Source organism: Sceloporus occidentalis, unplaced genomic scaffold (genome assembly GCF_023333645.1).
Source record: "Sceloporus occidentalis isolate IW3139 unplaced genomic scaffold, rSceOcc1.0.p SCAF_4, whole genome shotgun sequence".
Classification (NCBI taxonomy): domain Eukaryota; kingdom Metazoa; phylum Chordata; class Lepidosauria; order Squamata; family Phrynosomatidae; genus Sceloporus; species Sceloporus occidentalis.
This window is the reverse complement of record NW_028316984.1, coordinates 28,981,126-28,995,702: the sequence shown is the minus strand read 5'-3', so window position 1 is coordinate 28,995,702 and position 14,577 is coordinate 28,981,126. Positions and strand designations below refer to the sequence as shown.

Genomic DNA, 14,577 nt, shown 5'->3' with positions numbered 1-14,577 from the left:
AGGCTCTGTAGGCTTATTGTAAAACTATGTAATGCCATCCCATTCAAGCCTGAACTCTCAGCATGGTCCATTACATTTTATGTCAAAATCTAGATGTTTGCAATTGTGTTACATAAGGCTTTTGCTTTCTAGTAAGTATTGGTTCCTTTGCAAGCTCTATTATTCTGTCTAATTTAAACATTAGAGCAAATGGGTTGCTATATATGTCACTATGCTTTTTATGACATCCTAAACAAAGAGGCAAGTAGGGGATCCAGTTGGGATGCAGAAGACCCTAGTTAAATCTCACCCCCACTACAGAATACATGGGTGGGCTTGGATAAAATGAGAAATCCTACTTTCACCTCCTAGAACAAAGAGCTCAGACATGGGATATAAATCTGATAAAATCAAGTTAGGACTAACACAAGTGCCAGCCTTCAAAACATCCAGGAGAAAAACAAGGGGAATATTGATTTTTACTTCAAGATGGGAAATGACTGAGAAAGCCAAAGGGCAGGTATGTAAATGAGAGCACTCTCTTTGCCCTCTTCCCTTCTATCCCACCAGACAAGTAGCAGCTTCAGACGAGAGCAAGAAGAATAGAAGCAAAGGGAATAAGCATCACTCTTGCATTCCCCAAAGTGCAGCATGCAGCGAGATGGACACAATGTAGGCTGCCCCCGTTCTGAGCATTGAACAAGTATATAATAGGGTGAAGATCATATATGTGTATCTTTTCTCCTTTAACTAAATTCAGGATTAAGAGAAATTACCTACCAATTCTGAAATCTCTCTCTTTGGAGAGCTACTCATGATCAATATGGCTCTTTGATATTTCTGCTTTGTCATTAACTATTACTGAACAGACTTTTTTTCTGAATAAGCTTTCCCCAGCTCTTTTCCTTACATTAATTCTTCAGAGAAATCTAAATTGTGACATTATCTATTGCCATGGTAACAAGGGGAAGACAGGTGGTTTGACCAGCCTCTCTATAAAAAGCCTAGGCAGTCTCTGTGCACAACAAATAGAGCTCCACAATCACTTGGAAGTTGTGACATGCCCGTTTTCATTGACTAACCATAGCTTTAGCTAAAATCAATAGAATCTAATTCCAGGGCACTGCTACATCTGCAACAAATGATCAGAAGACCACAGTTAACAGACTAGCAAAGCATCAGTCATAATGATAGAGTAAAGGGAGGGGAATCTGTGCATACACCCCAATAATTTATGGTTGAAATCCCGGTGGTTACATCCAAGTATAGTACTGTACACCCACTGAATCAATTGTTGAGTCAACATATAGATAAATCTGATTCAATGGCTTATGTCTGCTTCCTTTTAACAGTGCCAATTACCTTGCTCAACCTTACTAGACTAAGGTTGCTAGGTCAAGACTGTCTCTGGCCTTGAAATTTCAAATCAAAAATTGGAATTCTAGGGATGTCACCCCTTAGGATGTCACTGGAGATGAGCTCTGGTGATGTTATGGTTACAGCCCCTGGCAATGTCCTAAAGCACAATACCTTGAGCATCAACCATAAATGTAAAGAGGATGCCAGAGAAATGAAAAAATACACACCCTTGACAATCCTACCCTTTGTCTGAGGGCCAGAGAAGAGACCAGGCTCTAAGATCTGAGAAACCTATACCAAGGTGAGAAGTTGGCTCACTGCTGATCTCAGTGATTTTGCCTTTATTTATGTAACTGTGTTCTTAATATCTCTGCTTTGCTAAACAGTAGAAGTTACTGAGAATTGAACCAGTTCCCAGATGTCATCTTGCAAGAGGACTCAGAAATTAGAGGTGTCATTGGCTTTCAGTGTAGTCAATCATACTGCATTCCTTGATCACCTACCTGGAAACTATTTTCAATGGTTCTGGTGCTTGCCAGAGAGCAGTCTTGGAAGGTGGTGCTGGAGAGACTATTGTTCAGCTATTGATTTGTGAGTCCCACAGGGTTCCATCTTGTTGTCTACCATGTTATTTCACTTGAAGTTTTTTCTAGCACGGTCACATCAGATCCAGCTCTTACCCTTTTCATCACATTCTGGGAAAGCTATGCAAGTCCTTACTCAGTTTTACCTGAACAAATGAAAACTTAATCTAGATGAAGAAGTGCTATTGATAGGAAAGGTAAGTTGGAGAAGAGTCATCCAACTTATTTGAGATGTGGCTTCATTATACTTTTCTGCAAAAGGAGTGGGTGCATATTTTTGGAGTGCTTCTATGGCAAGGCAGAATGCTTTTGCTCATCTGTGGCTGAGGCACCACTATTTATTTTTTCTGGAGAAGGCTTATATCTTTATGAATCTATTGTTAGCAGAAAATTTCTTTTTGTGTTTTCTACTGTCCGATAATACTCACAGACCTTTTTCTGGGCAGGATTCAGACTCAGACAGGTCCAGCTATCTACCTTTTTAAGCAAATTCAGACAGAAGGTAAGAATGAATTCTGAACACGCTTCTTATAATACTCTTTATTTATTGCTGCTGTTAATATTTACTGTTCTAATGTCTTCATTTGAGTCTAAAATAGGTGAAAGAATAGATATAAGGCCATACTGAAAATGGATGACTGGCAATTTTCTAGTCCATAGGCCACTGCTTTGACTAACACTAGTATAGATCAGGTACATTAATAAATTAAGAACCTTCTCATAATCTTGAAAGATTCTCTAGATTAATTAAAACAACAAATCGTTTTTTTAAACACAAAAGAAATGCCTCTTCTATGCTGGAAGATATTGTTCTTTTTACAGATCTTTTTTCTAAGTCATGTACATATTTAGTTAGTTTTAATCAATTAACTTCAACAACTAGTGAAACTTAGCGAAACTCAAAATAGAACCACACATTTTCATGAATAGAATTCATCTCATTACAAATCTAATCCTGATTTATCAGGTCAAAGTAGTTAGAGGTGGACAGGGTACATTAGCCACATCATTTACTTTTAGATGACTGCTCAATTTTCCTTTGAACCCCATCCCAATGGATCACTTCCCCAAATCTTGTTTGGGCCACTGCTCAACTATGTCACCTAACTAGCATAATTAAATTTCTATTATTTTAGATGATCCAAGAATATCTGAGCCTCTGTATTAATATGTTTTATTTTACACAGAGAAGTAAAAATGTGTAAACACATAATCCAGCTCTCATCCTAGAGCTTTAATGCCTCTATGGCAGTACCCCAATAACTCCCGCTATTCATGTACTTGTCTGTAAAAATGTAGGCCTTCTCCATTATATAATAAGCAATAAGTATTTCACTCAATGCTCACTATCTCTTTGCATGATACATTCATAATCATCCATACACTGTGTTAAAGAAAGTTAGAATTAAAAAACAGAATGCTTAGGCTGGCATTAGTCCAAATCTATTGTAATGTGAGGTCACTGGTTCCAAGAGACTTAAAGCATGAGTCCAAAAATTCATCTGTTACTTCTTCTAAAGCAGCTGGCTTCCACTTTGGTGACTGGTCTTTGTCAATAATAACTACCAAAGAAAACAAAAAAGAATAATGTTATCAGTTCACAATGTCTGTATTAGAAGTATAAAAATCTTAACCTCTCTCTCTTTCCTGCATATCAAGGGTAAACTACTGTAGTACATCATGTTACATGAGATTTGCGCATTTTCTACTTTTTTTTAAAGTAAGAGCTATTCAACAGTGGAATAGACTGCCTCAGCCGGTGGTGGACTCTCCATCTCTGGAGGTCTTTAAACAAAGATGGGATGAGCACCTTTCAAGTGCTTTTACTATGTATTCCTGAATGGCCAGCTTCCATCATAGAAAGTGTCATGTGATAACTAGTTCATTAGATTTTTTTTTAAATGAAGCTATTACTGTAAAAATGGGAAATGGATTACCTACAGCTGCCCTGAATATTTACTTCTCAGTCAGCACTTCACATGGCTATGGAGCTTAGCATGCTGAGTAATCTGGTTACATATATTATCAACAAAAACGTTGTAGGTATTTTCTCTCTGCTGTGAATGGGGGGCTTCTTCCTTCAAGAATTCTCTCAACAGTGCTTGCCATTTTTTCATAGCAGGTAACTTAAAAACACACATATCTCCCCGTGATAAAGTATAATGCAATAACTAATGGCATCAGTTTAAAATCTGACCATGCACAGTTGTCCCTCTATATTCATGGATGCTGCATCCACGGATTCAATCATCCATGGCTTGAAAATATATTTGTTAAAATCCAGAAAACAAACCTTGATTTTGCCATTCTATATAAGGGGCAACATTTTACTATGCCATTGTGTATCATAGGATTTGAGCATCCATGGATTTTGGTATCCACAGAGAGTCCTGGAATCATACCCCAGTCAATAACAAGGAATCATTGTACTAGAAAAACCTTAATTATGCATACTTTACTACCCGGAAATGCAGGTATTTGTCATGCTAATACCCCCTAATCAGATCCACAGGAAAGTGTAGATACTCAAGCAGCTGTGTTGATTCATATTGTGGGGACAAAAAACAGTTCTAGCAGACTAACAACCATAACCCAGTTTAAAAAACCTTCTTTGGCTTCAATTTTACCTGCACGGACACCTTCATAGAAGTCATGGCCTCGCTGTAAAATAAAAAGAAACTCATGGTAATATTGGAATTTGCTGGCACACTTCTTTTTCCTCCTGCTGTACTTCCAAAGCCAAATTTTACTAATTAGGTCTAGCCTAGATTATTAGATTTTGACACAAGAGTAAATTTGTTTTCAGCTTGGCGTATACGTTTGTCTCCCATGCAGTTGCAACTTCCACTACCCATCTCAGGGATCCCTCTGTAATTCTGTGGGAAAACTTCTACCATAGTGTTTGGTATGTTTGCACTGTCTTTGTGTGACATGCATGCCTTCCACTGAAGTAATATGTCTGAATAACCCACTAGTGTGGGTGTGGATAACTGTAGACTATCTAGCACTTGACAGTACTGGTGTGAAGAAAAATGTCTCACTCTCTTGAGAGTGGGCTGGGGCTTCATACATATTATAAGTGTCTCATCTGCTAGACGTTGCATTTATATTTCTCTGTCTCCTTTTTTTAAAGGGATAATTATGCAAAGAAAATATTTTTTTAAAATTTCTGCCATTTGCAGCTTGCTCTATCGCCTGTATTAAAAGGACAAAAGAGCTGAGAAAAGTGAGCCAAATGCTTCCCAAGGCCATTTTTGCCCCTTACAGAAAAAAGATGGAGAGAGAACCAGATGGTTTTTATTACACTCAAAATACCCTGGGAGGGATTTTGGGAAGCTTTTGATCCCCACCACTTTTCAGTACACTGATTTGGAAGACCTCTGTATGGAGCGGACTGGTGAGGAATAAAACAGGAGTGTGGAAGAGAGATCGTTTTATTCTCAACATTTTAACTCTTGGTGTGCTGGGGTCCCACTGGCATCAGTACATACTCAAGGTTTGTGTCGCTCCTATCCTCATCTCCCAGCATATAGCACTTCCCAGAACAAGTACAAGAAGGAGAACTGGGGAAGGGGATAGGCGAACTAGAATGATATCAAGATCTACAGGATTTGATGAGGTCAATAGGATTCACAAAGTTAAAATGCTGAGAAGTTTATCCCCTGTGTCCTGCTGTACACTGATCCATCTATGCAGAAGTATCCCAAATCAATGTACTGAAAAACACAGTTTCTGGATATTAATCCCAGACTATGTTTACCCTATCCTTCCCCACACCATACAGAGGCCTCCCAAAACAGTATACTGAAGACCATATCACTGGATGTTATTGCTAACTCTGATTCAAATGAAACCTTAAATATTAGGAATGGAAATTCATCCTCTCTTTTCTGCTGTCTTCTCCTCTTCCTCCTCCTCCAACCTAGTCCATGTATGCAGATGTATGGAATGGACTTCAAGGCCTGTTACAGACTGCCAAAATAAAGCTGCTTCGGGTCTCTTTGGAGGTATGCTGTTTAAATGATGCATGCATCCTAAGAATCCAGAAGCTGCACCAAAGCTGCACTCCAGTGCTTAGGAATGGAGTGTGGCTTTGGCGCGACCTCCGGACTCTTAGGACCCATGCATCATTTAAATAGCATACCTCCAAAGAGACCCGAAGCAGCTTTATTTTGGCAGTCTGTAACAGGCCCAAATGCCCCACCACCACTTCTACACAGATGGACCAGTGGGGAGGAGAAGGAAGAGGATGAAATCCAGTCCTTTGAAATAATAAACAAACAAACAGTTTAACTGCTGCTCATTTTCACAACCACTGCTCCCACTCCCACGAGTGCATGGCCTGGGAGCATCTCTTTCCAGCTGAAATGCAGATGTCCTCATGCTGCTGCTGCTACTTCATAGGATTTGGGAGCAGGAGCTGCAGCAAGCCATCATGAAGCCTGTTTTCCAGTCTGGTCAATTCCTGGAAGTGAAAATTTCAAATATCTTGTGTGTGTTGAGTGCCCTCATGTTGATCTCAACCCATGGCGACCTTATGAATGTGGCATCTCCAAGACACTCTGTCCTCAACAACTTTGCTCAGTTCCTGCAGACTCAAATATCTTGATGTTTGAGCTTGCTGGTGATGCCAAATTTACTGTGGACACCCGACTGGCATAGCCTGTGCCAGCCCAGAATGTCTGAGTGCAAGCCATCCATCCACCTCAGCCTCCCAGTTGCAGGATTTCCCCCAATTTTTTCCACTTTTTTCATGTGGAAAGCCTCCTCCTGTCCTGGTTTTTAAATTTTTGGAACTTTTATCTTGCTAGTTCAGACAACTCTAGACAACAGCACAAACTGGAGGTGCCCCAAACATCTCCCTAAACCAGGAAATCTAATGTCTGAGCCTCTGTTGGGCTCAGATAACCTTTTATCTTTGAAATTATGTATGAAATGTGCTGTAATTTGTTTTAACTATGTGCTTTCAAATGAAAAGTCAACCCTCTGTATCCATGGATTCTGCATGCACAGATTCAACCATCAGCTTGAAAATATTTTAAAAGACATTTCTGAAAAGCAAATCTTGATTTTGCCACTTCATATAACTATCCACTGCATGTAATGGGACATGAACATCCACAGATTTTGGCATCCAAGGGGGATGTCCTGAACCAAACCCCAACATACACCAAGGGCCCACTCTAATTGCTTTTAATTGACTTTAATTAACTTTTATAATGTTTGTAAAATAGGATTTTGAGAGCCAGCACGGCATAGTGGTTTGAGTGCTGGATGACAACTCTGGAGATCAGGGTTAAAATCCCCGCTTGGCCATGAAACCCACTGGCTGCCCTTGGGCAAATTACATGCTCTCAGCCTCAGGGGAAGGCAGTAGGAAATCTCTAAACAAATCTTGCCAAGAAAACCCCATGATAGGATCACCTTAGGGTCACCCTAAGTCAGAAACAACTTGAAGGCACACAACTACAAACAACAACAAAATACGATTTTAGTTGAACTCTAGTTATATTTGTTGCAAGCTACTTCAGATAGCAAGCCGGAAGAAAGAAAGAAAGAAAGAAAGAAAGAAAGAAAGAAAGAAAGAGGCAGTGTTGTAGTGCTGGAGTTTTGGACAGAGACTCACTGTTTTATCACACTAGGGGGCAAACAGGATTTAAACGAGAGTTAAACTAGAGAAAACCAGGAAATGCCTGATATTTATCACACAGCATTTCCTGGTTTTCTCTAGTTTAACTCTCATTTAAATCCTGTTTGCCCCCTAGTGTGATAAAACAGCCAGAGAGCCATGTTCCAGTGCCTGCAGAGCCATGAAATTCACTGGGTGACACCAAACCAGTTACTCAGCCCAACCTTCCTGACAAGGTCATTTAAGGATAAAGTGGGGAGGAGGAAAACTAGACATGAGTAACCTTGAGCGCACTGGGCAAAAGGTAGAACATGAACAGAACAAATAATAAGTATTACTACTAATCTGAGAGAAGGAGGAGGAGAGAGGCTTCATTGTGGGCTCCAGAATTACCATCCAAATGCAGAATTTCTTACCATGCATGCTTGGCTCAATCTATATTCCATGACAAGTACCTCCTGCAGACTCAAGGAAGCTCCTTCTCTAAGCTGCCTGAAGGTCATCTTTAAAGATGTTGGCGACATTTTAGAAATTGTCTGTGGACAAAACAAAAAATCATTTTCTGAGTAAATTTTCTGTTTCCAAGCATGAAAAATGTTGTGGCACAGGTTCCAAAAACATGGCTACGTTTCTGTATTCATACTGTTCAAGTAACAGTAAAAGTATAAATCCTGACAAGAGTGGAGCCAGTGGCTTGAGTGCTGGACTAGGACTCTGAGAGACCAGGATTCAAATCCCTGCTTGGCCATGGAAACCCACTGGGTGATTCTCGCAGCCTAAGAGGAGGTAATGGCAAATCTCTGAACAAACCTAGCGAAGAAAAGGCGGCAGTTTAGGGTTGTCATGTTTTGGAAATTACTTGAAGACACACAACAAGAGCCAACATCTGATTAGAATAAATCCAAACAAATGTTCCTGTTCATGAAAAGCAGGGGTGGGCAACTGTGAGATGTCAAGGGGCCACATTAGCCCCCCCCCCAGGCCGCTTCATTGGATCTTTCTCTCACATACACAAAATGTCCCCAAATGCCCTCTGGGAGTGTGCAGGAGCATTTTCATCATGTTCTCAGCCTCCTCCCAAATCATTTTAGGCCCAGGAGAGGCCTCCTTTTAACAAGTACTCCCCTGGGCCTAAAATGACTCAAGAGGCAGAAACATGGAGAAAATGGTTGCAGTTCCAAGTAGATTTTATAACTACCGTATTTTCTGGCATATAAGACGACTGGGCGTATAAAACGACCCCCAACTTTTCCAGTTAAAATATAGAGTTTGGGATATACTCACCGTATAAGACTACCCCTCTTCCAATGCACACCAAATAAAAAATTAAAAAACCATCAGATTTGATTTCAATATGGTAATTTTAATTCAAATGACATGCAGGTACTTAGCAGGAAAGCTTGTTGTATACAAAGCCTGCTTGGATTGTTCAGCTCTCCCTGCCTGCCCAGCCCTCCCTGTCTCCAAGACTATCAGAGCGGTAGCTGCTTTCATACGATCGTCGCATATGGTAGGGATGTGGCCGCAGCCGTTTTTGAGCTCCCCCCACCAGATGTGGTGACCGCAGATTCTTCAGTCTGGCTCAGAAATTTCAGCACCTGCCCTATAAGATGACACCCGGCGTATAAGACAACCCCCGATTTTTGAGAAGATTTTCCTGGGTTAAAAAGTAGTCTTATACACCAGAAAATACAGTATTTCTGTCACCTTAGTATCAGGATGTGGCACAGTTCTGAAAGCTGCCCAGAAATTGTGAGGACAAGGACTCTGAGACCAGGGTTTGAATTACACATACAGAGGGACAATAGTGGGCATTTTTGAATAAGTGGAGCTTTCACTGTGCCCATAGCACAGTCCCAGCAGGGAACCCATGACCTCCAGATGTCACACTTACACAGCATGGCTAATGGTAAGGGATTATGAGAGTTGCAAGCAAAAAACATCTGAGGTCAATAAACTCCCCAGCCTTGTTTGACACTCACTCTCTGACTGCCACATGAAACAGCTACCATTCATCTTGAAATCAAAATGAAGACAGAAGCCTTCTCAAGTGTGTTTTGTATCTTGTTATATTGGACTGATTACATGTTTGTTATCAGAGATTTCAAAGGTTCTTGAAAGAATTGAGTTATGAGCACTTAGGGGAAAAAGTTTTCCAGAAATATTAAGGCCTGGATCCAAAAAGCAATCAAACCAGTTCTGCCATTCAAAACAAAAAAGTACAAAGTCTCACTGTACACACCCAGAGTAGCTCTTTGGATTTTAGCCAACATCTTCTTATCTACTTGCTACACTCCAAAGGCCCTGCCAGCAAGCCCAGCCACTCTGAATTGGAAAAAGCCTAATAAACCAAGTTATTGCCGTATCCTAGAACATTGTTCAGAGGTGCTGGTAAAGGAAAGTGAGACTTCTTAGCTGTGCAGTAAGAAAAACATCAGCACTTTTAAAGCAAAAACTCTGCAGAAAGTGAGTGTTTGCCTTTCCATAGTGAGCCTCCTTATACAATATAGAGAAGAGAAACACTTCAGAGGTAGGAATGTCCTTTCCTGAGAACCAGGAAGCTTGAACCTCCAGGATGGAGACTGCCTGCCTCAGCTAGGACAGTAAATGTTTAGAAAACAGAATCTGAGCGGGAGGAAATATTGGCTGGAATTCATGATTACAGTTATGAAAGTGCAAACCTATTGTTGTATATACATAACTGATTCATATTTGCCATCCTTATGTATGGGAAATAGTATGGGAAATAGCTGAAATGCCACCAGGTTGGGAATCTCTGATTTAACCCAATAAATATTTTCTATAGAATGAACACACACTGACTCCTGGAGCACTGTTATTATAACTACTTATTATAGTGGCAGTTCATTTCCTCAGGAACCCATTTGCCTGACATTGCCTATATCTACCTGAAGCAGAGTAAACAACGTGTTGCCCTTCAGATGTTCTGGATAACTAGTCTCACAATTCCTGAGCAATGGCTGTGCTAGCTGGTGCTTATGAGGGTTGTTATGGGAGAGCAACAGGCTCTCTATCCTTGATGCTGAAGGAGGCATGAGAAAGAGAGTAACAAAGCATAGGTTTTAATATTTCCCACCCACTCTTTAATGCTCCCCACCCAAAAGAGAAGAGTCACAGTTGGTACTCTTAGCTAAAACTAGGCTCCATCCTTCCAACCCCTGCTTCAACTAACTGGATCAATTTTGAGGCCCTAACTCTCCCAACTACAGTAAGGATGGAAGCGAAAAAGAAAGCAAATGAAAGATGAAGCAAGTCAGATTAAACAAACAGAGAAGATAATTTGAGCTCAGTCAAAGGAATGAAGTGCTTCCTATACCATTTCCTAATCAGGTGGGGGTAAGAACTCTCCTCTCTTGGATTAACGAACTTTTAGCTTCCTGCCTCCTGTTCAAAGGAAAGGAACTCCTTGTTCCTGGAATATTCCTCTGCCTATCTCCACAGAAAAAAGAAGCTCTCCCCCCCACCCCATTAGGATGTATGTAAATAAATAAATAAATAAATAAATAAATAAATAAATAAAAACAGAAGCTTCAAACATGTGGCTTGATGAAAAGATTCAACATTGCAAGAGCTAATTTGTTGACACAAGAGAAATAGCAAGTCCTAAAATTTACCTACTGCGGATGTTTTCAACAGGGACATTAAAGTCCTACCCATGGGGGCAAATGGCAGATTTCCCACTGAAAGCATCGGTCATTTTTCCCTGGCTCCTGATCACTCAGTTCTCTCACTCTGCCTCTCCAGACGCCAGCTGATAAAAGCAGTGACCCATTTTGCCTGGGACTTTACATCTGCTAACTCCCAGCTGCTGGGCAGATCCTGTGAGCACAAGCAGCAGACAGCTTTATGCCTCTGGTTTTGTATACATGAATCACTCACTACCAGCTGGCTTAATAGCAGAAGCAAGGAAGAACAAATGATGCTCTGCAAAAGAAATCTCCATAAAACCCCAAATCACCAATCTGCCCCCCCCCCCCATGTTAATAGCATCTACCTTAGTCCTCGCTTTACTGTTCCAGTTCCTTGAGCTTTCTCTATAACCAGAGGCAACTGGCAACAAGGCATTTCCAGAATTCATACACATTCTTCATGCATTTCAATTTTAATGACAAGTACAAAGCGCAGCTCTTGCATGCGGTACCAAGGGGTAACCTGAGGTTGCTACCACCTATCTTGTGCACTTGCTGGAGGATTTTACTAGTTTAGCAGAAAACAAAAGCCCATACATAGCATGAGATGGAGGAAACTAACTGCTCATGCCCACATAGTGCTGTTTTTTAAAAAGTAATGCACGCTTAAATCCCAATACCAAGATCTAATAGTGGCAGTTCATTTGTGCAACCCTCGATTGCATGAACATCTGTACTCTTTCAAAGTTTACACAGAAAGGTATCTCATACCTCCTTGCATAAGTGATTCTCTGTCCTTGCTAAGAATTTGACCACTGCCAGGAATTTGGCCCACCTGGACATCAGCTTGCCAAGTCAAGCAAGAAGGGGACACAAAATCCTTTGCCTGAAATGCTGCTGCTCCATCCTCCTGCACACTAGCCCTCCACTTTCTGAGGGGTATCTCATTACTAGTGTTTGGGAGACGATACCCCATGCCTGGTATCAAAAGACTACTCTACAAATAGAGACCAGGGGTACACAATTCTTCCCTACAGAGGTTGCCCAGCTGTGGGACGGAGGAGTAAAATCCAGCCCATCAGAAGCCTCAGTTCAGCAGCTTCTGGACACTTCCATCCTCCTGCTCAATCTCAGATCCATAGAAGATAAACCAGAGAGGCTTTTTGGTCCACCAGCATTACATTGGTTCTTGGTATGATTCCAAAAATACTGCTAAAGCTTGCCAAACAAACAAGCACCAGAAACTCCATAATGCTTGCTCAGGGGGTGGGAGAAACCGGAACATGAGAAACTGCCAAATTTGCCAAGCCAGAAAAGAATTCATTACTGTAACAGAAAGAAGAAAGCAAACAGAACCCACTAAGAAAGAGCCAAGGAGTACCTCAGCACCTCAGCAGTGGGTGCCCTTTTCCCACCACCCCTCCAGCAACCTTTTTAGTTCTCCCTAAGTTGGAAAAAACTTGAAGGTACACAGTAACAACAACTGAAACCCCAAGTGATGTGTTTCCATTGACTGGACAAGGGGGTGGGTCCCCTTAAGGAGCAGGGTTTTTATCCTATGTAGCAACAGTTTACCTCGATGAATTCCTTCAAAGTGGCCCCTATGCAAACTAATACAGACTACCATCACTCACTGGTGGTTTGCACAGGGGATCTTCTGAAATGCTGCAAACCTGGATGGGTTCCAAAATTAGCTGAGGAATTCCTCATTTTTGCAGAAGGAAAAGTGGCCTTACTTCTGAGACAATCCATTGTGAGCCGTGTGTGTGTGTGTGTGAGAGAGAGAGAGAGAGACAGAGAGAGACAGACAGACAGACAGACAGACAGACAGACATATTACACTGCATTGTTATAGTGATGTTATTCCACTTTAACTGCCATGGCAACATCCTGTGGAATTCTGGGGCTTGTAGTTTAGCGAGTTCTCAGCTCTCTGACAGAATTCTAAGGGCCCCTCCCTAAACTGCAAATCCCAGGATTCCATATGATGTTGCCATGGTGGTTAAAGTGGAATACAGTGCAAAAACACTGTAGTTTGTTAGGGCCCAGTGAGAGAGAAAGACCTATCCATCTCTAGTCCTGTAAGACTAAAGACTATACTAGAAAGCTCTGCTCTCATCTCACACGTACTGGGATGTTAAGATCCATACCATTTGCCAGAGTGAAATACCAGGGGGTGTGTTAAAAATTTTCAAAATGTCCCAGTGGAGACCAGTACAAGGGATCCCCAAAAGGCTGAATGGGGAGGTATTTTTAATGGCAGTCAAGCAAAAGAAAAGGGAATGACAGAAAAGTACAGAGGGTGGGTGTAATCTTGAGGAGTGATTCACTGAGCCTTTCTATTAATAAATACAATGTGCTAAGAGGAGGTGGCGAACAAGATAAGGAAACTGAAGAGAACAGAGGAAACATTGGCCCATTAGCGGAGTGAAATAAATGCAGGATTCTCACCGGAGAGAAGGTAGCTCTCTCCAATGTCAGTTTGTCCTCCATACCACTAATGATATAGGCATAGGCCAGGATGGGCTCAAATTCTGACAACATGAAACAAGTGGTCCTCCAAAGCTCAATGCCCACTAGGCCTATCCTCCCTGGAAAATTCTGTGTGGTAATAGCTCTCCAGAGAGACAAGCATTTGAGCACAACATACAGTGCTTAGAGGAAACTGCCTTGCCCTCCTCCCTTCTCATCTGGGAAAGAAGCATCAGGATTAAATGAGAGATGAACAGCTGTTCTTCGAAGGGAGGGCTGGAATTCAAGCTTCCCCAGATTAAGGGATCCTCCTGGAAACAGCAGCTTTACCAATCAACCAGTTCTTCTGTTTTCAATATTTAGTAACTGAAAGAAAAAAAGCAAGGAAACTCCTCATACAAAGCTAAGATAAACAGTAGAGGGCTTGGCTGAAGCAGCCATTAGTAGCCACTCAGGAGCAAGTAAATGCTTCAGTGAGAAAATAAGACTATAGAAAATAGGAAAGCCTCTGAACTGACAAATCCACACAAAACTGCTCAGTAATTATGCATTGCTTCTCTCTATCCACAGACATTTGTCTACACTGCCTGTCAAAAATGCAGTTCTGCATTTTCCACTTGCCAATATTTACAGTGACATTTCCCCCCTTTCTGTCAGACAACTGGATTCAAGTATGAACTAGGAACAGAATGTATCATGGGTTGCCACTGAATTCAGGAGTCCAGGTATGGAAATCTGTCTTCCGTTTTATCCATTTGCCTTGTGGGTAAACTAATGGCAGAGCACCTGAAAATTACATGGCAGGGGATAAGTATCTGCAGCATCACAACGGGGTGAGATGAACTTTATCAAATCACTTGTGGAATGTGGTAAAAATCAATTCTCCATGTTTCTGGATCCTGGG

At 41.3% G+C, this 14,577-nt stretch overlaps 1 protein-coding gene across 4 annotated transcripts in view; it reads right to left on the bottom strand.

Moving 5' to 3' along the window:
* Nucleotides 1-2,460: 2,460 nt before the first annotated feature.
* HIBCH (3-hydroxyisobutyryl-CoA hydrolase) overlaps nt 2,461-14,577 on the bottom strand; it is a 71,295-nt gene continuing 59,178 nt past the window's right edge. For all 4 annotated transcript variants that reach the window (XM_089523245.1, XM_089523246.1, XM_089523247.1 and 1 more), the window contains exons 12-14: nt 7,968-8,087; nt 4,550-4,583; nt 2,461-3,484 (exon numbers count right to left, since the gene is read on the bottom strand). In XM_089523245.1, coding sequence (XP_089379371.1) covers nt 3,366-3,484; nt 4,550-4,583; nt 7,968-8,087 — 273 coding nt within the window. In that variant the 3' untranslated portion in view covers nt 2,461-3,365. The remainder of the gene's footprint in view (nt 3,485-4,549; nt 4,584-7,967; nt 8,088-14,577) is intronic.